Source organism: Lutra lutra, chromosome 12, assembly GCF_902655055.1.
Source record: "Lutra lutra chromosome 12, mLutLut1.2, whole genome shotgun sequence".
Classification (NCBI taxonomy): Eukaryota; Metazoa; Chordata; class Mammalia; order Carnivora; family Mustelidae; genus Lutra; species Lutra lutra.
Genome location: NC_062289.1, coordinates 74,078,810 through 74,102,373, shown reverse-complemented (window position 1 = coordinate 74,102,373; position 23,564 = coordinate 74,078,810). Strand labels below are relative to the sequence as shown.

General features: G+C 37.7%; 1 protein-coding gene across 6 annotated transcripts in view; it reads right to left on the bottom strand.

Moving 5' to 3' along the window:
* The window catches only part of TTC28 (tetratricopeptide repeat domain 28), a 638,777-nt gene that overhangs the window by 282,999 nt on the left and 332,214 nt on the right, over positions 1-23,564 (bottom strand). For all 6 annotated transcript variants that reach the window (XM_047697785.1, XM_047697786.1, XM_047697787.1 and 3 more), the window contains 3 exons: positions 17,230-17,377; positions 8,305-8,577; positions 7,219-7,349 (listed from right to left, as the gene is read on the bottom strand). In XM_047697785.1, the coding sequence (XP_047553741.1) occupies positions 7,219-7,349; positions 8,305-8,577; positions 17,230-17,377 (552 nt within the window). The remainder of the gene's footprint in view (positions 1-7,218; positions 7,350-8,304; positions 8,578-17,229; positions 17,378-23,564) is intronic.

The following is a 23,564-nucleotide window of genomic DNA, read 5'->3' as shown; positions in this document are numbered from 1 at the left end:
GTATGATAATGGGTAAAAAAGATAAAAATTGAAAAAGAGAGCTTTAGTGATGCAGAGACGATTTAATGAAACCTGAATACTAAAACCTTGCTGAGGGGTCAAAGATTGGGTCTTCTATGCAGAGGGTCTAGAATGAGTAAAGATACGGAGGGTAAAATATAAGGCATGTTTAACAAAGTATGGCAAGTAGGCTTGTATGAACAGATGATAAGGTGTATGCCATACAGAGTAGTTGAAGTAATGGGAAAAGATTATGAAGGGGTTTGGACTTTATTCTGAAGGCAAGAAAAAGCTATCAAAGGCTCTTAAGCAGGAAAATTGCATGATCAGAACTGAATTTTCGAGGGATAACTCAAAGATCTCACTAGGTGATGGATCAAATCAAGAAGAAATTAGAATCAGGGCAGAGTTAAAACATTTCACAAATCACAGTGTTTACATTCTCCAGTGTGACAAGAAGTATTCAAAGTTACCTAATGGATAAACTATACTTTTTCCAAGCATGTTCAGTTTACTTGACTATCTGGGGGAAAACAATTTTACACTGAATTAAGCTCTGATATTTCATAGGCATATGCAACTGTATATGAATCATTTAAATGATGATGACAACAGTAATGCTAATAATAACAGTAGCACCATGGTTGAATTCTTATTGTGTCTCAGGCACTGTGCTAAGGATACACTGTATATGAACTCATTTAATCCTTACAACAATAAGCAAAGTAGTTACTATTACAATCCCTTACAGAATTATCTACTCAGATATTTATGTTTCCATATTCTTTTTACTTTTTATTTACCTGCTATTAAGGCTTCACAATCCCTTATACAATGCTGATGATATAACTTGGTGCAACTACCATGGAAAGCTGGTAAACATCTAATAAATCTAAACATATACATGACCCAATGATTAACAGATACAAGTGCTGATGTTTCCCAAAAGATATATACAAGAATGTTTATTAGCAGCTTTTTCATAACAGCCAAAAACTGGAAACAACTCTCCGGTCCATCACACTTAGAAGAGTTTAGATAATTTTCAGGATCACACATGGTAATGAGTGGCAGGGCCAAAGTTCAAGTTTGTCTCCTACCTAAGTTCACACTCTCAACTACACTGCACTATACTTGAAAGAAAGAAATTACCTACTTATGGCAGCAACTCCAGGCTATACTCATATATCCAAGTAATAAACACGCTCTCCTCTTCACTTGGTGGAGAGTACATGTTAGTGTGGGAAGTTCTGCAAGGGTTCAGGCAAAAGATGGCACAGAGGAAGGCACAGGCCGGCAAAGAGATTGCCAGAAAAAAGAGAACCCAGTAACAAGCCAAACATGAGATTTAGGTGGCTTGGACAACAGGACAAACAGCAAATACAGACATAGGCACAGACTGAGGGCTAAGTTAGGCATACGGAATTGAAGGTGGGTGTAGAGGAGGCAACTGGATAAAGAAATATGATGCTCAGGAGAGAAATAAGACTGATGAAAAAACTTCAGAGTCATCAGCATATTTGCATATCAGATTCCCTGAATAGAGAACAACATTGCTAATACAACATAATTTATGCACTCTTCTGACAATTAATATTGGCTCATAGGAAGGTCTCTGTGGGCACCTGAAATTAATTTTCAAACCATTAAAGCAGATAGAAGGTTAGTTAGAATGAAAAATTCCTGTGGAGAAGGTATCACCTCCCCTATTAAGTATCTGATGGTGACTGTATAGCAGAAAAACCTATTGTTCTTTAAGGTAAGTGGACAAACCGGTTCCAGGCTGCTATGTCACTATTTGGGAAAATATTAAAATGTACTATAGCCAAAGATGTGAAATGCAGAATGAGGTAGCTTGTTATTCTTATAGTCACAGCATTCACAGTGGTTAGTTTTTGTTTCAAAAGGCAGTTTCCTATTATTTTGTCTCAATATCAAAATAATGTAAGAGGGAAACCAAGGTACAGTTTGAGGTCACAGATATAATACGAGAATGGGGTAGTCATAAAAAGTACATTCTCTGAACTTTTTGTACTCAAGAGGAAGAGTGATATTTTTGGGGGGAGTTTTCAAAGTTCTAACGGTGTAATAATTAAGAGGTAAAAAAATAGGGATATAACATATGGGTACAAATGCACAACACTATCATTATTTGCAAAAAATTCCCATTACAAGAAAATTAATTAAGAATCAGCAAAAAATTATGAGCTATAAGAGAATTTTCATATGGTCAAAACATGCAAAACATGTAAAGCAAACACCCTTCCTATATGCAATCAATACTCTCCCTCAAAATTTTAGACCCTAAAAGGCATAAAAAGTGAAATGCAAGCACAGATCAGGCTCCTGAATAGAAGACTGACTACTGAAAAGACATCAATTTATCCATAATTATATGTAAATTCCAAAAAAAATACCAATGGAAGAGTCTCCAAAATTTGACAAAATGATTTTATTTTTTTTTTATTTTTTTTTAAAGACTTTATTTATTTATTTGACAGAGAGAGATCACAAGTAGACGGAGAGGCAGGCAGAGAGAGAGGGAAGCAGACTTCTTGCTGAGCAGAGAGCCCGATGTGGGACTCGATCCCAGGACCCTGAGATCATGACCTGAGCCGAAGGCAGCGGCTTAACCCACTGAGCCACCCAGGCGCCCGACAAAATGATTTTAAAATGTATTTGGGGGTAGTGAGGGGAGAAAGGATATTGTAGACATTTTTTTAAAAGAATGTTATGAAACTTGTCGCAGATATAAAATGCATAGTGAAGCAACAATAAGCAAAAATTTGTTTTTGGGGGCGCCTGGGTGGCTCAGTGAGTTAAAGCCTCTGCCTTCGGCTCAGGTCATGATCCCAGGGTCCTGGGATCGAGCCCCACATGCGGAGCAGAGACCCTGCTTCCTCCTCTCTCTCTCTGCCTGCCTCTCTGCCTGCTTGTGATCTCTCTCTCTCTGTCAAATAAATAAATAAAATCTTTTAGTCCAACAGCTCACTGGGCTGATAATAGAGTTAGGCCCAGGATCAAATCAACACAAAATAACCAACATAAAAAAAAAAAAAAACCCATAAAACATAAAATAATCAACATCACAATAGAAAAAGATAGGATGAGTATTAAAGCTCTTTATAAAAGACATTTTTAAAACAGTCAGCCCTAGGGTGCCTGGGTAGCTCAGTTGGTTAAGTACCCACCTCTTGATTTCAGCTCAGGATCATGAGATCAAGCCCTGCAGGGGGCTCCTCACTCAGTGTGGGGTCTGCTTGAGATTTTCTCTCTCCCTCTTCCTCTGCCCCTTCCCCACCTCTCTCTCTAACAAATAAATCTTAGGAAAAAAAAAAAGTAGCCTCAATAGCAGTCAAATACAGTGTGAAACAGTAAGATATCACATTTTTTAACTTATCAATTTGATTTTTTAATTTATTTACTATTTAGTAATGCCTTGTGTTGGCCAGTTCAGGGAAATGGAACTTCTGATACATTGCTGGAGGACTAAAAACAGATACAGCCTTCCTGAGTGCTCTTTAGCAGTAAGTATCAGAAGCCTTAGTATGTTTTTCCCAAGAAGCCCACTTTTAATAATTTAGCTAAAGGAAATGATGGGAGATATGTTCAAAGCTGTATTTACAAAGATGTTTTTCTAGATTTCATACTACCAAAGTTTCTGAAACAAACTAAATGTATTACAGTAAGGGTATAGATGAAATGATTTGTGATCAAATCATAAGACTTTCAAGAGAACATTTAATGAAATACAGAAATATATAAAAATTAAGTGAAAAAATATTAATGAAAAAACAAGGTATAAAAGTTATCACAGGAGGATTTCAATTTTTGTTTGGATAGGTCTAAATAATCATTATGTATATATATGAAAATCTAAGGCTTATGGTTGGTTATTTTCATGAGTTTTTTATATAATTGGATAAAACTAATAAATATTACCTTTTATAAAAAAGCTAAGCTTATGAGCATAACGAATAGATCTACAGAAAATAGTATCTGATCTTTGCTAATGGTATGAACTATCTCATCCCTCATGAGTGATATAAGGATCACCTGACTGATATGTTAACCAGATCTGAGAAGGCTGCCTGCCAATTTCTACATCACACTCAGGAGCCAACTTGAGTTCCACCTGTTTCACAAAGCTCCCACAAGTCTATACCAGTCTCTCTCTCTTCTGGTATTCGAGCATCTTGGCAGTGATTAATTATTTATTTATTTCTCAAGCATTGTTTTGATATTTTTGTTTTTTTTTTTCAAAGATTTTATTTATTTATTTGACAGACAAAGATCACAAGTAGGCAGAGAGGCAGGCAGAGAGAGAGGAGGAAGCAGGCTCCCTGCTGAGCAGAGAGCCTGATGCGGGGCTCGATCCCAGGACCCTGGGATCATGATCTGAGCTGAAGGCAGAGGCTTCAACCCAGTTCTGTCTCAAAGATAACATAAGCCCCTCACGGGGAGTAACCCCACCCCTACTGCCTAGACCCAGAACCCTCAGCACAGTGCTGTGTACGTGTTAGGTACATCGCAAGCAGATATCACACTTAACTGAATCATATCACAGAAGACTGGCCAACCAAAACTTTGAAACTGAATGAAATATATATTATTGCAATAGTACTCCTTAGGCATTTTTATGTTCCTTTAAGTTCTGGACCAATATTAACTCTAGTCTTAACAGCTACTGGCTGTTTCAGGGATGTGGGGATAAAGATTTCCAGCTAAATACAGAAAGACAAGTAGCAGCACTCAAATACAACATTAAAAATTAAGAAAAAAGGTAAGAAAATAACATTACATTCTCAAGAAAATGAATAGTACCCTATGATTCCAGAAGTAAATATAACAGAAGAGACACAGTGAGAGTCAAGAGAAATTCTATAGGTTAGTCGAGAAATCAGATAAATATGCCAACACAGAGCAGGAGCATGGGCTAGACAGAACTTCCCAAAAGAAGGCTTCTGTGGTGGCCAACCTATGGCTAACCAATAACCAGAATGGGCAACAGGGAAAGTGGAAGAGCCAGAAGAGAATTGTAAAAATTATACGAGTTTTGATAATGAGAAAATTTGAAGAGAAAATTAATGGAAAAAAAAAAGAAAATTAATGGGATTTTTCAACTTGGAAAAGGAGAGGCCATAGGCCATTAATTACAGTAGCTGAACATTCTCTATCTAGTCCCAGAGGGGTAAAATCAGTCTTACTTATACATAAGGAAGGTTTCCCAATAGGCAGGCTTGTGAACTACTGTAGTAGTGGTTAACCAGAGGCCAAAAGAGGGGGAAACAGGGTGTCTGTGGCCAAGTGGAAATTCCAAGAAGGGAGTATTTGGGGAGGGAATTGGTTCCAATACAATCTCAAGGTCCCCTCCATCCTTATAACCAGTGATTTCTTAATAACGTATTGTACAGCAAAGGTTTATAAAACCCAGAAAATACCGGCTAAAGAAAATTACAATATTAAGAATAGGGAAGGCAGAAAATTCTCACTTCTCCCCTTTTTTTTTTCCACTTCTCCTTTTTAATACCTATGATAATCTTATATCCTAATTACAAGTCTTTCTACCCCATCCAGTAACTGGGCTAATACATATGCATCCCAAAGGTCAGGAAAATAGAGTATAAATGCAGCTTTTGAAATACTTAGAGCCGGGGCGCCTGGGTGGCTCAGTGGGTTAAGCCGCTGCCTTCGGCTCGGGTCATGATCTCAGAGTCCTGGGATCGAGCCCCGCATCGGGCTCTCTGCTCAGCAGGGAGCCTGCTTCCTCCTCTCTCTCTGCCTGCCTCTCTGCCTGCTTGTGATCTCTCTGTCAAATAAATAAATAAAATCTTTAAAAAAAAAAAAAGAAATACTTAGAGCCATCCCAGCCTTCACTAAATGGCCCTGTCTAGACAACTAAGCTGTTTTAGTTCTTAAACCTGGCTCTCACTTAATGCCATCAGCTTTTCTGTGTCTAGAAGTCTGATCCCTCTTTTCAATCTCTTAACATCAAGAAGTCAGATCATCTGGCTTATAAGAATTGTTTGTAAACTAAGAGTAAATAGGCAAAGAGAAAAGTAGTTAGGTAACTCTCTTGAGAATAGAATCACCTAAAGTCAATCTCTCTTGAATGACACATTTTAGCAGCTTTCAAAGGCTTTTTTTCTGATACCCACAGAAGAGAGAGACTTTATGGAAGTCTCTCACCTTCCCAAGAGGAGAGTACAGCACACCATTAAAACAAAGGCTTTTTTCTTTCCCAGTCCCCTCCTAGTTGTCGACCATGTTCTAGAGACTCAAAGATGCTAGGTCATTTAAACAATAAAAATAATCTCTATAATATTCCACAGTGAAATGCTAAGATGTAACTAAATATATTTCCCAATACCTAGATTGATTCATAAATTTGTTGTTGCCTCTATTACCTGTCTCTTCCTTATTAATAAATTGTATTAGAAGCTACCATTTATGGAATTCCAAGCACCATTCTAGGTACTTTACATATACATTATTTATAATCCTATCACAATTGTGTAAGGAATAAATACAATCATTATTTTCTAAGAAAGAAAACAGAGGCAAAGAGGAGCTAAGTAATAATTTCCCTAAGATTCCAGAGCCAGAAAGTACTAGAGCAGGGATTCCAGTCTGGGTCTATTTTATTCCAAACTCCACCCTCTCTCCACTTTGCAAGCACTTTCTCATGCTGTATCTACTGGATATCAGCTCTCTGAGAATATTACATTCCATTTCTCTAATAAAGATAGGATAATATTCTTCATCATTGTAATTCAGGTCTCTCAATCACACTTAATATGCTTCTACCACCTGAGTTTAAAATCCGCCAAAGAAATAACATGAAGAGTTTGCAGTACTAATACTCCATCTCAAATAAAGCAAATGGGTGCTTCTTTAATTTAATGGATATATCATGAAGATACCATTTTTTGTTAATTTTCATGGGTTTCCTCCTTTCATATTTGAATAGAATAAGAGTCATGCATCCGAATAATGCAAGCTGTTAAGATCCTGAGGTCAGGGATCAAAGTCTTATTCAATTCTATAGGCCTAAGGTCCATATGTGGTAGACATTCTACACCTGATTGTCATTAAAGATAGAGGCAATGATTATCAACCTCTAAAAGTAACATTTTACGATACGTAAAACATTCTGAACAGCAAAAAAGACTCCATGTTTCAAAAAATGTGTTTTTGGTCTGCAGGTGAACTTCCTACCTCTCGATCCTTGAGTTTCATAGCAAGCACCAACTGATGTCTGTGGTTGGTGAGAGCCTCCCGATAATTCCCTTTGGAGAAGAATGCAGAGCCCAGATTCCCATGAGCTCGGCATTCTCCTGTCTGGTCACCTAAAGTGGATTTAAAAAAAAAAGATAAAATTTCTCTAAGTTGGAGTGTTAATTGTAATTTATAATGCCCATCGTAATTTAAGAAGCACAGATTTACTAGCTAAGATTTCATTTGCTTCTTTTAGAAAAGTATTTTCTTTTTCTACAAGACTCAGTGTAGTAAGTTATGGTCCTAGAACTTAAAGCTCTGGACAATAGCTGTTGTTATAACATAAACTACATTTGGGGACATAGGTATCCCTGAAATGAGAGGTTAAAGACCTTGACACAAACGAGTTGCTATGAGTCACCTCAATGCTCTGCTAAATGACCTCAGATTCTGAACAACCATCAGTGTGTTGATTCAGTCATTTAACTAAACCCACTATGACATGTTGCTTCTTTACAAGCGTGCTGATGATAGATCTACTGTACTCTTCTCTTCCTGCAGTGCTGCAAGTCACTGAATAATCACTGTAACAACGATCATAATCATAAACCACACTTACTTTACAGATGAGGAAATGGTAGCACCAAGAGGTGAGGCAACTTGCAGAAGGTCATATGGCTAGTAAGTGGCAGAGTGGGGATTCTAAACTCAGCCTTCTGGCTCCACAGGCCACACTCTCAACCACTGCACTATACTGTTACTTCTGACAAAATGCTGATGCATTCTAAGATAGACAAAAATTAAAATTAAGATGAAGGATTCACCCATCAATACTATCACTTGGGATATTAAATCTGTTAGCCCAGATCTCTGAAGAGGGCAATGAATATGTTAATCCACAGAACTCGGCCTTTTGGGAGACTTGCTATTTTGTTATAAGAAAAGCCCTGAAGACCTAAGTACTCTAAAACAGAGAACATTCTAGAGACACACTCACTTTTCATTGCATATGTTATTCCCATCCATGCGAGGTTAATCAGCTTTATTTCCTTTCTGTATTGAAATAAAAGACAGAAGCAAACCTACCTAAGGTCTTGGCTACATCCAAGTCCTGCTGCATGTATCCAGTACTCTTCTCCGTGTTTCCAAGAGACCAGTAAGCACTGCTCAGGGCAGAGAAAACAGAACCTCTCAGTTTGAGGCTGCAGGTGCCAATCTTGAGAGCAGCTTCTAAGACAACCACAGAGGCCCCATGATGGCCAGCTGTCAGGAGTTCCTGCCCAACCACAGACACAACCACAAAGGGGCTCTTGTCCAGTTTCATTTTCTGAAGCTGCTGATAAGTGGGCTCGAGGGAGTCTGGGGAGAAAAGAAAAAGGAGACAAGAGAATGTAGGATGATATACAAAACAATCTTCTGTAATATGCTCTAGAAACAAATGTGTATCATACCTCTTTATGGGCCATTTCAAGTACAAACTCTTCAACCCTTAATCTAGCACCACCCCGAGTGTCCACTTATCCAGATGACCCCATAACCCCAGCCTCCGTCTGGTAGGTAGTCCCCTGCTTCACACTGCACCTGCATAAGCCACACTCACCTTCTCTTCTGGTCTTTCTTTGACTTTAGCATGCCATTTCCCCTGAACAGTTTTCCCTCCTCCATCCTGCTGTCTTCTCAAAATCTTATAAACACAACCCTTAAGTTTGGACTCCATCATATGGTATTCCCAGGCCCTCCAGCTCACCTGACTCTTCATATCTAAACTTTGGCTGCATTTTTATAATAGGTATTGCTGTTTGACCCTTAACTATATTAGAATTGTTCCATGTATGTTTAATTTTTAATTTTTCCCCAGCTAAATGCGAACACTGCTATAGAGTGTTTAATGCTTTACAATAATGCCACAGCAAATGGCACAATGTTGGCACTAAATTGAAAGCTTCCTGTTGCAACACAGGTGATAGTCCCTAATACATCTGGAGTTCAATAAACATTTGTGCAATCTGAATCTGAATGACTGATTAATAAAACTCCATCTACCTTTTCCCTGGAAGGTAAACTCAAAGACGCTCTCCCAACAAAATCCCCATCATCCTCACTGCAACCCAGCATCCGCTGCTTTTTCTAAGACCAGTATGACCAAATAAAAAAGTATTACCAGCCTTTGTTGGGGTGACAAATGAAAGCATAAAAGAAAAAATCATCTGAATGTACTAAGGTAAGACCAAAGACAAAATTAAGGTTGATCTCATTTTATTTTCATGTGGCATCGGAAAGGACATGGACTAGGGCTCTGAAAGCCACAAAGAGATTCTTTCCACCTGAGTCTTAGATGATGACTTCTAAGTGCCTTCTCCCCCCGCTCCCATTTTTTTTTTAAAGACAATTGCAGAGCCACTGGCTATAACCCTACAATGACGTGGCACTTACAACACATTTGTTAGCTTTCATGAAAAACTATTTCACATTAGTTGTTCCACTGTACATATGTTAAAAAAAAAAAAACTATTAAAACGCTGGTCTCTTTAAATCTTGAATATCTCAGCCAACAGTACTGCATTAAAATGTAATTTTTACAATTTATGGCTCTGAATTTCAATTCCACACTGAGGAGCTCTCATCTGAATCAACATTACCACAGAAACCTCAAAACCTACTGATGCCTAAAGCATTTTCCCCCCTTCAATCAGATCACTAAATAGAGAACAAAGAACATTTTTACACCTGTCAAGATGCAAGTGTGAGTAGTACCAGTAAACACTAGCTAACCAATAGGGTTAAATACAGGCACAAGAACCCAGGGATTACTAGAATAGAAAAGAATAGGACCATACTGAAATCAATGTGAGCAGAATTTGGTGGTACCCACTGATGGGTCTGGCAGCCAATGATGATCTTATTAGCATCCCACCAGCCAATTAGCAGAAGCAAAAATAACAGAATTTTGAAGCTGAAAAGACCTCGAAAACACCCATCTTAGCAATGATGCCTCTAAGTTCTGAAGTGATTTACCTAAGTTCAGACAGCTTAGAACAGAGCCAAGACCAGAACCTACTGCAGGGCTCTAAGGCCAGGCTCTCTGATGCCATACCAGGCAAATTCTTAGTTATTGACAAAAGAAACCAATCTTGGCTGGTTTTAAGTAGAAAAGAAATGCACTGAAGAGCTATTGCCAAGGGCAAAAAAGCAGGCCTCCAGACCCACAGTCAAAATCGTGCCACAAAAACTCTGTAGTGAAAGCAACATGACCATCACAACTAAACACAGGACATCACAGCTTCCAATGCTGTCTCCGCCACCACTGAATGCCACCTTTATAAAACAGACGTCACAACTGCCAACCAGCACCATCAGAACAAGTTCTGTGCTATCCTTTTAGCTCCTAACTCAGAGGTGGCTCTTAGCTGCAAAGGAGGATGGGAACATTAGGATCCGATGATTTCAGCTTTTACAGTGGAAGGCAGGAGGCAGAAAGAGAAAAGGGAATTCCCAAAACACGGGAAGAGTGTTCAGACACAGAGAGACCAAAATGACTACTAGTCAACAAAGATACCATGCTTCAGCTGGTGATTTTTTTCTTTTTTAACCATAGCAACCATAGCCAAAAAAGGAGCCTTCTAACTGAACTCTAAAACTGTATCATGTTAAAAAGAAGAGAAAACATTGCCACAATTAAAGGACTGAGGGAAATACCTGGAAGATGACCCCTGCCAAAAAAGGAAAGAAAGAAAGAAATCTCCAATTGTATAAATTTTCACTAAATAAAAACACAGTTGAAGGAACAAGAGGTAAAAGAACAAATTTCCATTTGCAGTATATTGGAAAGAGACTACAAATACATTAACAGATAAAATAAATGTAAGCTCATATAAATACATGTCATAAGAGTTTGGAAAAGGGAGTGATTATTAAGGGTAATCAGAAAGCTTCATGGAAACATAACTTGATTTCTTGGAGAAAGGGTAGGTAGGATTGGACAAGTCTTTGGTGGTGTTTTTTTTTTTCCCCTGTGAGAGCAGAGGGTATTTTAGGCAGAAGATTTGTCCTAAACAAAGGTGCCAGGAGAAGATAGGCACATGGAATGATAGAGAATGAAGAACAGGCCAGCTTGAAGGGACCAGAGAATATTATAGGAAAGGAAGCAGATGTGGAATAATGGGAGGAAATACTCAGCTAAGGAAAAAGAGACGTGGATTTCAAAGCCACACAGCTTCCACCTCCTTACTTTGTCAGATGTATAGATTGTGACTCTGGTAATGGTTATATAAATCTATAATGTTATAGATATGCCTATGTCTATATATACTTGTGGACACATTCATGTAAACAAATACATATGTACATACATGGATGTACATCTATGTGCATAGATATGTGCATAGATATATACATAAAAGTCCATTTCACTTTCTGTATATTTAAATTTTTAATATCAAATTTCTCTGCTCTAGCCTGTAATTATGTCTCATTGGCCCACACTCTTTAGTCGGAAGCTCTGGTTAGCAGGTATACATGCTTTTGATAAAAAAAAGAGGTAAGACAAGGGGGTTTTTTTGATGTAAAAAAATATAGGCTAGATCAGCTATCTCTGAGATTCTTTCCAATTCTACTTTTCTATTGCTCTAATTCCTATTCTAGAGTAAACAGGCTATTAGCAAGGAGACAAATTTTGTGATTTTATCAGGCTAGGTGGAACAGATTTGTCAGCCTGTAGCCGTTAAGATGTTTTCCTTCTAGAAACTATGCATGATATATGAAATAGCCTATGTTAAACCAACTACATAAAAATGTAGAGGGCCTCTGCAACGTTCACTGAATTCCACTTATTGCTTTCAAAATGCATAGGCTTTAAGATTGTAAAATGAACGAAGTCACATTTCTTGACATTTGAAGAGCTTGTAGGAACATAGTAGAGACTATTAATAAACAATCTCACTCAGTGAATAGATATACTATATTTCATCAGTTCTGAGACACACATTTATTCATATATTAACATCACTGGATTTGGGATTAACATCTCTAAACATGATGGTGCCTCACAGTGATCTGTCACTTCCATGTCTAAATAGGTCCAACAGAGCTCTATCAGTTTATATAAAATAAAAAGTTAAATCACAAGAAAGAATTATGTCATCATTCAAAAATCAAGGTAATTAACATTTTCACAGATTTCAATTTGTCTATGGCACTATGAAGACCCAGAGACCTCCAAGTTACCCTTATAACATTTCCATATATCCATGATTATAAAAACCTGGTGATACCACTACCAGTTACTCTTGGATACATCACTAAAATATAGTACTGCACTGCAAATCCAGGAGACCTACGGAAACCATTCTGAAATAAATCTCCAAAACAATGATCCAAAGAGAGAATTACTTTCTAATTAAAGATAAGAAAGTAAGCAAAGTATTATGAGTGTAAACTACTCCCCAAACCCCAAATTTAGAGGAGAGGTTCATAACATTCTGTTAATTTTAATGGTCACCTTTTCTTAGGGTGATTCCTTAAAAAGGCAACTAAATTAAAAACCACTTGGCTGTCATGAAAGGATAACTGTTGTATGATTCCACATATAGAAGGTACCTAGAGTAGTTAAATTCACAGACAGAAAATGGCATGGTAGTTGCCATGAGCTGGGCGGGGGGGGGGGGGGGGAATAGGGAGTTATTATTTATTTATTTATTTTAAAGATTTCATTTATTTATTTGAGAGAGAGAGAAATTTATTATTTATTTGAGAGAGAGAGAAAGAGAGAGATCACAAGTAGGCAGAGAAGCAGGCAGAGGGGGAGGGAGAAGCAGGCTCCCCACTGAGCAGAGAGCCTGATGCGGGGCTCAGTCCCAGGACCCTGAGATCATGACCTGAGCCAAAGGCAGACACTTAACCCACTGAGCCACCCAGGTGTCCCTAGTGAGTTATTATTTAATGGGGACAGGGTATCAATTTGGAAAGAAGATAAAGTTCTAGAGATGGATTGTGGTGATGGTTGCACAAATCCTGTAGATGGATGTAATGACACTGAATTGTAAAATTATAACTGATTAAAATGGTCAATTTTATGTTACACATATTTTACCATAACTAGAAAACTTTTGATTGATACAAAAAGTAAAACTTAACCCTCCTAAAAAAAAAAAAGAAAAGAAAAACAACTGACGCTTATTAGCGCTTTGTCTAAGCCATTTCACATTTTCCCAGGTTTGTTCCAAAAGGATTCAAAGGCCTTCTATAGAAATAAAAGTAGAAAATACAGAAGTCAGAATGTCAGAATGAATAGAAAGTAAGGATAAGACAAAAAAACAAAAACAAAAACAAAAAACCTCAGCATATAGACAGGCACCCTTTAAGCCCCGGCCCATTTCCTAAAGGTGGCCAGGACATTTCAGGCTCTACACTTCACAGAAGACGAAGCAAAAGGATAAAGAGCACATCTAAAATTCCCAGACCGTTTAAAAAAAAATACACCACCACTCAGGAGAAATGCAGCTTTTCCTGGCACTGGGGGCTGACACGAGAGGCCCCCCTGGGCAGTGCAGCGTTCCTCCCACACCCAGGCCTCCGTACCCGTCATAAATACAAGAGCAGATTAACATGGCTGTTCTGTGCACTCCTCAGGGAGAAGTGCATCACACTGAGGCGGGGAAGGTGGCCGGCAAGGGCCTGCTTATACCTTCTAGTGGCAGATTCACAAAACAATACTAGGAGGTATATATTGTCATTTCCCTCTTACAGGTGAGGACTGAGGTGTAGAGAAGGGAAGCAACCTGGCTCAGTCGATGCAATAGCAAACGGCAGCCCTGGGATTAGATTCCCATCTTTCACTAACAGAGCATTTCAGAACTAGGCCTCCTGTGAAGTGACAGCCACCTAAAAGAAAATCAAAGGGAAAGTATTCTCTGAGGGTGGGTGGCAATTAGGCAAATGAAAGGTGAGCCCCAACTTGACCCTGAGAGAAAAGTTTACCCATTCCAGAGCCATTTTCCACAAGCACTCCATAAAATTAGCTTCCCTGGATCCTCTGGAGCTGCTAGAAACACCACGACAGGTGATAGCCCGTAAATGTAATAGTCTAGGTTACCGAATTAATGGGAGGAGAGAAAATATACACAAGAGAACCCTCAGCAAGAAGCAGCCCTGGCGTCTTTAGAGGAACAAATAAAGGTAAACTCAATCTCACTTTGTAATTATACTATTGAATTTGGTTGGCAGTGGTACTATGCTCTACCATGCAAATTTGCATAAACATTTACAAGATACAATGAGCTGAAATTGCTGAAAGGCTACCTGAAAAGGAGAAATGGAAAAATAGGAAAAGGATAACTTGAGAGGTCAGGAAAAAGCATATCATTTTATATTTATACTTATTTTTATATTTCATTAACAATTTAAGGAAATACAGTATGTATAAGGATGTAAATATATCCACAGGAGAAGTAGTTTAACTGTTATCTTGGTTGGTGAACATGAATGAAACCATTAAGTAATGATTCAATAAAGTAAAATGAACTTAATCCAGTTAGCAGTATAAGCAACAATATTTAAAAATCTAGTAAAAAAATCAAGTAAGTTTCAACATGGATAAATATAACATATTTATTTGGGAACAAGGACATATTGATGTGGATCGGCCCTATCTTTAAAAAAAATGAAATCCTGTGTTCGCTTCGGCAGCACATATATTAAAAAAAAGAAAAAGAAATCTTGACACTACTCCAAAAGGCCAAACCACAGGGATACTGTGCACATCACTGGAGCTTTGTTTCTTTATCGAAGTACTTGGACTAGGGAGCTTCCTCTGTGACATTTAAGAATTACAAAACAAAAACAACTGATACGAAGCACCTGGGTGGTGGCTCAGTGGGTTAAACCTCTGCCTTTGGCTCAGGTCATGGTCCCAGGGTTCTAGAATCGAGCCCCACATCGGGCTCCCGGCTCGGCGGGGAGCCTGCTTCCCCTTCTCTCTCTCTGCCTGCCTCTCTGCCTACTTGTGATCTCTGTCTGTCAAATAAATAAATAAAATCTTTAAAAAAAAAAAACAAACTGATACAACAACAGATCAGACCTCTATGTAAAGTGACCCAAACTGCACAGCTATGCAACAACAGCACAAACTGACTGGCGTGAAGCTAAAATAAACAGTGGGTAAAAAATGGGCAGCAAATGATGACAGATTTTGTGAATTACAACCATATGACAAAAAGAGAGGTCATTAAGATGTGAGATGATGCCCAGAACAACACCGTGCAAAGCAACAGCCTCTATAAAATGTTGATAAGAGAAACCCACCTGGAATAGACACGGTAGTAAATGCAATGCTAAAAATAAATGAGATAAATCAAATTGCCTTAAGGAAAGAGGAGAAAATACTGAAACGCTCCAGGCACCTGTAAGAGGCAGCTTTCTTCAGGGTCAGCCTTAGGTCACTCAGTATAAGATGGGAAAGAACATGGCACAGAAAACCCTAAGGGGGACGGCAGCACTGAGTGATTTCTCGCAGTGCAGGGAAGATTTCCTTACATTTATCTAAACAAATTGCTTCAAAGGCAAAATGGTATAAGTATGATTCTGCTGATCTCAACACATTCACTCCAGTATTCTAAGGCAGCAGCAGAAGCATCTCAGAATAAGGAAGTGGTATCTTCACAAACTAAATAAAAAAATGTTCCAGGTAAACTGCTTGCAGAAGGGTGTAGGGAGAGAATCAGAAAATGCCAGAAAATGGCAAGGAGAGACATTGATTTTTTTGTTGTTGTTGTCCACTTCCCCCTGCAAGCCCTGGAGCTCCAAAGCGCATCTGCTCTAAGTCGGAGTTTATTAACAGCAGGTCCCCCAGTGGGAGAAGCCATTAGGTTCCTACAAGCAAAGACTCAGCTTTGTGTGGGGTTATAAAATCACATGAGGAGAGATCTCCTTATCTCTTTTTTTCTAAAACATGCAACCTTCCACTTCCAGGAAAACATTTTTTATAAGCTATGAATCACCCAGAGACTATATGAGTCCCATTTAGTTCATCAGACTTTTACTTAGCATTTATTATGAGCTAAGTACTGTACTAGCCGATATATTAATACTATATCATGCCACAAATATTTTCAAAACTAGATAAACTATCCAATGACACTGCCATTAAAATTTTTAGGTTCATTCAAAAACATGCCATTTCAGAGATAAAACAGAGTTCTGCCTGACATAATCTAATTAATATGAAACATTATTAGCTGTCTACTGTCTGACGTCAATCTGCCTTAGTGTCTCTGTCACTGCAAAGATGGTACCTGGTGTATCCTTTCAACCCAATCTGTCTAAAGGCTGCTGCAAAAGTCAATGTTCCTCGGAGTGAAGCCAATCGGTTTTGGGCCTTAGAATGCCTCCAACCTCCAGTACTATTTTCAATCCATTGTTCTTCCAGAATATCAATTGTAATAAAACAGAAGTAAGAGCAGGAGAAAACCCTGTAAACTCGTGTCTATCTTTTCTCTTTCCTTTTAATTCAACATGATCTTTTCATGTTCCTCTGAAAAATGTTAGACACAGCTCACAGTTAGATCCATACTTCCTTTTATGAAATATTAGAATGTCTAATATCGTCTCTTACTTGATTATTTCTAGATGGCATATCAGTCTAACTGAGTCAATCAATTTACCTCTAGCGGCATTTGATTTAGAGGTACAGAATCTTAGAACTATTCAAAAAAAAGTATTCTTCAGATAACGCTGAAATCCAGAGAAGTTAATTCACTCACCCACAATCACATAGTTTATAAAAAAAATTTAAAATAGAATCCCAGTCCATAATATTCTGGGCCAGTGGCCCTACCACCATCCCATCGCACCTCATTAACATCAGCTATCGACAGTGATTCTTGATCTTCCTTTGTGTAAAATATCCAATCTTGGCAAATTTGATAACCTATCAGTTTTCAGTGCCTGAGTCCAAGGTCTTCAATGGCTAGACATGTCCTTAAATTACTGTCAGACCAACACTTTCATCCTACTTACCTCTCATGGGAGATTTCATGGCAGCTTCTACCATCCCCACCAGAAGCTGTAGACTCTTGGGGTCCTGAGCCAGTCCAGAGGCAAAGGCTGCCAGGGCATCGGCATGACGTCCGAGGTACTGGAGGGCAACACCCTGTCGGAAGTATGCCTTGAAATAAAGAAAAGATAATGCATGTTTTACTTATATACTATGTTCCAAGACTGATGGTGATTCTTTATTACAACAACTGGTCAGCATACCCAAGATGGAGGTTGCCTGGGTTCAAAAATCTAGTAAACAGTTCAAAATCAATTCTGATTTCTTCCAACATCCTAAAATGTGAGCATCCTTCTTTCAAGGAAATTATATTTAAGACTTTCACTCTTTTCACTTCTAGAGCACTTATTAATTCTACCACATTCTTTGGCATTTATTTACAAATTGCTTTTTTAATGATTTTAAAATATTTTTTATCCTACTTCAACAACATAAGTTCCTCAATGACAGGTGTTTGGAGATTTTTATATATCTCACCAAAGTATTTGGTATGGTACAAGATAAATGAAAGACACTCAAATTCCATTTATTTCACATTTTCCCCTTTTACATAATTAAAGGGAAATATCAGTGTATGATGGTTATTAAGATAATTTTAACAATGAGTAATAGAACATGGCTACATTTAATGTGGTGTTTCAGACATAGTATTTAAAAGTTGTTATCTAAAATATGTGTGCTTTGCTCAGAAACAAAATAAGATTATTGTCCTTTGTGTTCTTTAATTGGATTAGTTTAAAAACAGTATTATCAACTCTGATTAAAAGAAAACATCCTTTCTCTTCCAGCTAACTGCAGAAAGGGCCAGAAAGTTAGTAAAGTATTTAAATTTTAGAAAAGTCTTAAGACATGAGCAGAAAGAACAAAAAGAAGTAAATGAACAAAATGTTACTAGTACATAACTAGCAAAGGATCTTGTAGCTGATTAAATGACACAGAAAAATGATAATTAATATACTCATTGCTTATATGACATCTTCTAAAATACGTGGCCTTCTGTTTCACTTAAATAATCTTATAATATTATATGTTTATAACACACATTTAACTTTTTAGTCCAATATACTTTGAAATTATCACAAATTGTATTCATGGGATCTAAATGAAGTTTCAAACAACTCCTAAAACTGCCACTCAATAAATTTAATACATAATTTCATATTATATACACTGAGAGAGAGCACTTTTCATGTATACAAAACATACGGACTTACCTTATCTTATTTCATTTTTATAACTCCGTGTTGAAGTAATTTAGGATGGGTAATACTATTAAGTGTTTCTATTAAGAAACAATCCATAAACAGAATGAATACTCAATTATGGGCTATTCAGACTTCTATTAGTTTAAACTACCAGCAGCTGTTAAAACTCAGACCCTCGTAAGACAATAACCTGTAAATGCACTTTCATTACTAATTCATAAGATCACTTCCTTTCAATCAACTCAGCCACAGTTTTAATCTTTAATGTGTTTATAGACATTTGTCACTACTCTATTCATGTCACATTTTAGGTGATTTCTATAATCCAAGAGGCAATATATACCACATTCCAAGTAAAAATAACTACAGTTTAGCTTTAATATAGCATTTCTGGAAAACATAAACTAAAAAAGCGCATTTATTTATGTATACACATATATATGCCAAATATCTATAAATTATTATTATTATTTATGGAGAGAGAAAAAATGTCTGTAGTTTTTTATTTAAAGTATGTATTTTAAGATACACAAAAATCTATTGTGGTAATTATTTTAATTATAATTACAATACATGTAAGTCAAATCATGCTATACATCCTCAACCAATACAGACAGCACTGTTATTTCAATAAAATTGGGCAGAAAATACACACAAAAACCTTATAAGAGTCTCAATGAATTTGAAACAATTTTTAAAGATTTTATTTATTTGACAGGCAGAGATCACAAGTAGGCAGAGAGGCAGGCAGAAAGAGAGGAGGAAGCAGGCTCCCTGCTGAGCAAAGAGCCTGATGTGGGGCTCAATCCCAGGACCCCAAGATCATGACCTGAGCCGAAGGCAGAGGCTTAACCCACTGAGCTACCCAGGTGCCCCTGAATTTGATAATTTCTTGTATATTTAAAACAAAACTTAATCATTCATTACTTCACTGAAAGAACAACTGTTTTCCATGTCTGACAATGAAATCACTGAAAAGTATGATTTAGCTATTCTGTCCAGGTAGGCAAAGTACAGTGTTAAATGCAAGTTAGGGTCACAGATTACACAGCAGTTACACAAGAACAGTGTGCACATTTTGTTTTCTTAGGACACTCCGGAGATGAGATGAGAAAAAGTGCAACTTGGCCATGCTGCCCACAATCCTGGCTTCCTTTTTTCAGAAGATTTTGAAAAGAGATATAACAGAGATGGCTCAAAAGTCTCCCTTGGACCTGCCTTATGCCCCTCTAGAACCCTAAGCTCAACTTTGTAAGATTTCCTCAATTAAAAGGCTTAAGAGTTGCATCCCTGTCAAGACAAAGCATAATTAGATCAAATTGTGACAAACCCCTGTTCCAAACTCATAGATCGGGACTCCCCAACTTTTTCCATACAATATTCATTGCGTGTACAGACAGCTGTTGAAAATATTAGCTATCTATATTAGTTATCTGTACTTTTCTGAGAGAAATGCCACTATGGAGTTGAACTGATGATGATAAAACAAGGACAGTTGGTTACTATGATAGAATAAAAAGAATTTAGCACAGTGTGCCTGACACAGAGTAAATACACAATAAAAGTAGCTATTTTGATTAATTAATGAGAAAAGAATCACAACAAGAATACATAATTACAGACCCACAGAATATAAGGGGGGTCCAAGAAATAGTTCAAAATTCTACTATTCAATATAACATGATCCAATTCCTATCACTGCTTTTTTTTTAAATTTTTTAAAGATTTTATTTATTTATTTGACAGATAGAGATCACAAGTAGGCAGAGAGGCAGGCAGAGAGAGAGAGGAGGAAGCAGGCCCCCTGCTGAGCAGAGAGCCCAATGTGGGGCTCGATCCCAGGACCCTGGGACCATGACCTGAGCCGAAGGCAGAGGCTTTAACCCACTGAGCCACCCAGGCACTGCTTTATTCATTCCTCCCCTTGCTCCCTAAGAGACTTCTTACAATTGGGAACTCATAGCGTTAAGGCTCCCAGACAAAATTTCATCCACCCAACTAAGACAAATTAGTATTATCTGGTCTTGAGAGATTCAGCAGCCACTCACAGGATCTTCTGCCAGTCTTTCCCAAGGGAAGGTCAAGGTGTGTGGAGATGCACAGCTGTTCACCGTAGCTTCAAGAGAATTGATGTGATCTGCTGTAGCCTATCTGCTTCTCCCCTACTGGTTTGTGCTACTAATTTTTGTCTTACAGACACCAGAGAAGCTCACGGTTTTCATAGGAACCTACTTCATCTGGGAAAGGGGCAAATTTTTATCATTAAGGATTGAGCAGAAGCAGCATATGCTCAGCATGGCAAGGGAAGGGGAGCCCCACACAGCAATGTTGAACCCTTGGTGCACAGCCAACCTCAGCAACCCCCTCACATATACCACATTCTAGCCACAGGTTATGCAGCAGATGGAGAAGGAAGGACATAGCAGGTTCACTATTCAGAGCACCTATACCCTGAGAAAAATGGTTTTAATCTGAAGCTTTAGCCAAGAAGAGAAACTTAAAAGGACTTAGTAAATACACTGGACTGAAGGTGAGATGCCTAGAGTTTCGAGTGTTGCAGAGTCATTCACCACAAAGAAGCCTCAATGATTATTCCACACACACTACTAAATAACCCCACAAATAATACAAATACAACTGGTTACAAGAATAAGTTTCCATGCTTCCTTCCTTCCATTAGCATTCCCGAAAAATCTACAGCACCAGGCACTGTGATGCGTACCACAAATAAAAAGAAACAGGCAGGACTCTCAGACTCAAGCTACGCATAATCCAGAGGGGAAGAATATAAAAAGCTGTAAACGTCGTGACTTGCTACTTTAGTAGCTGCTTACTAATAATAAGGGCTTGTAATATTTCAGCAGTAATAAAAATGTAACTAACGACCAAAGTATTTACGCCCATTGTTGAAATTGTTAGTATTTGCTTTTTATTATGTGGCCATTCCTCTCATCTCAGAGAGTCTGCAATGGACTGAATGTTTGTATCCCTCCAAAATTAGTATGTTGAAACCTAATCCCCACCGTGATGCTATCTGGAGGTACAGTTTTAGGGAGGTGGTTAGGTCATGAGAGTGGAGCCCCCAGGAATGAGATCAGTGCTCTTATAAAAGAAATCCAAGAGCTCCCTCTTCCCTTCTGGCATGTCAGGACACAGCAAGGCATAGACACTAGGAAGTGAGCCCTTACCAGACCCTAAATCTGCTGTCACCTTGATCTTGGACTTCCCAACAAGAAATGTTTGTTGTTTAAGCTACCTGGCCTATGGTATTTGGTTACAACAGTCCAGATGGACTAAAATGGGGTTAAAGTACAAACACACAAAGACTAAACGTGGGAAACAGTAAGCTCTTCATGCTTCAAGCACCCCTGGAACCAGTGATGGACCCGCAAGCCTTTACTTTCAACATCCCATTTCTGGTTTCCATTTCTAAAACATCAGTGAAATCGGTCCTAACATAACATACTACTCTATCACAGCTCAAGTCAGTGATGTAAATTACTATGCTCATGGGCACATGTATATATTTAGGACATAAAACATAGAACAAATACATGTAATATATAATGCTACATAAAATTAAACATATTTGCTTACATGTACAATCTATTACTTAGTTCAAGCATTCACAAATATTCTTTCAATTAATCTGTACTTTCTCATGTTATACTTTACTATTCCTAGTAATATTCTTTCCTGTTTGAACATTTTTACATTTTCTATAGAATAAATACATCTATAACATGGTGATATGCCTACTAGCCAATCATACCGCCTGCTACCACATCATCGCCATCCTTCTCAACAATGTTTATAAATTGCAGAACTACTTTACTGAATTTTACCTTATTATTTTATTTAAAAATACATGGAAATGGGGAAAATAGAAATACCAATTCTTGTTTTTAAAAAGCAGCGGTATTAATCTATAATTTAACACAACTGGGTCAAAATGAAAATGATTACAGGGTGCCAAAGGCAGAAAAACCTTAATATCACTGGATGTACACAGAACAACTAACTGCTCAGTTGTGATGGATAAGAATAAAATTAGAGAATATGAAAAAATGATTCTTAAAAAGGAAAGGCATGATTGGAGATTTTATTGTTTAGTTATCTGGGAATTAACACTTCCCACTCACTGAACATGTCAATCTCTGGTTTAATATTTTCCTTCTTAATATTTTATATATTTGACCTTCAGGAACGCTTTGTATGGGAAAATAAAAGACTATTACTTAAAAGAGATGTGACACATATCAGCAAAATGTAAATATATGCAAATTACCTACTATCACATTTATTTTCTATTATAAATTATACATTATATCACATAAAAATGTGATAGATAGAAGTGAAGGCACAGAACCCATGTTCTCAGTAGGTTGTTTTGTTTTTTAAGATTTTATTTGTACCTGAGAGAGACAAGCACGACGAGGAGAAGGAGCAGAGTGAGAGGGAAAGGGACAAGCAGACTCTGTGCTGAGCCCAGACCCTAACACAGTGGTAAATCCTAGGACCCTGAGATCTCAACCGAAGCCGAAATCATGAGTTGGACTCTTAACTGACTGAGCTACCCAGGTACCCCCTCAATAAGTTTTCACCATCTTATATCAAATAGGCACCTGTATGGATACATACATGCTAATTGTTATTTTCTTTTTTACATGCAAACTATTTTTGTTATATATTTTGTTACATATGTTCCACTTAAAGAGAGAAATTAATAGAACTTCCTGCAATGATAGACTGTTCTCTGTTCTCTCTAATAATGGCAGCCAGTCACACTTGGCCACTGAGCACTTGAAATGTGGCTAAAGTGACTAAGAAACTAAATTTTCAATTATTTCATTTTAATTACTTCAAATTTAAATAGCCAGGAGTGGCTGGTAGCTACTAGATTGGACACTGCAGTTCTAAAATTTGGTCTTCCTCTAACAACAAGTCTCCAAACACAAATCTAAACTGGAAATTGAAAGGGGACATATTAAATGAGAGAAATAACTATTACCAAAGCTCAAAAACTATGTGCCTGGGGCGCCTGGGTGGCTCAGTGGGTTAAGCCGCTGCCTTCGGCTCAGGTCATGATCTCA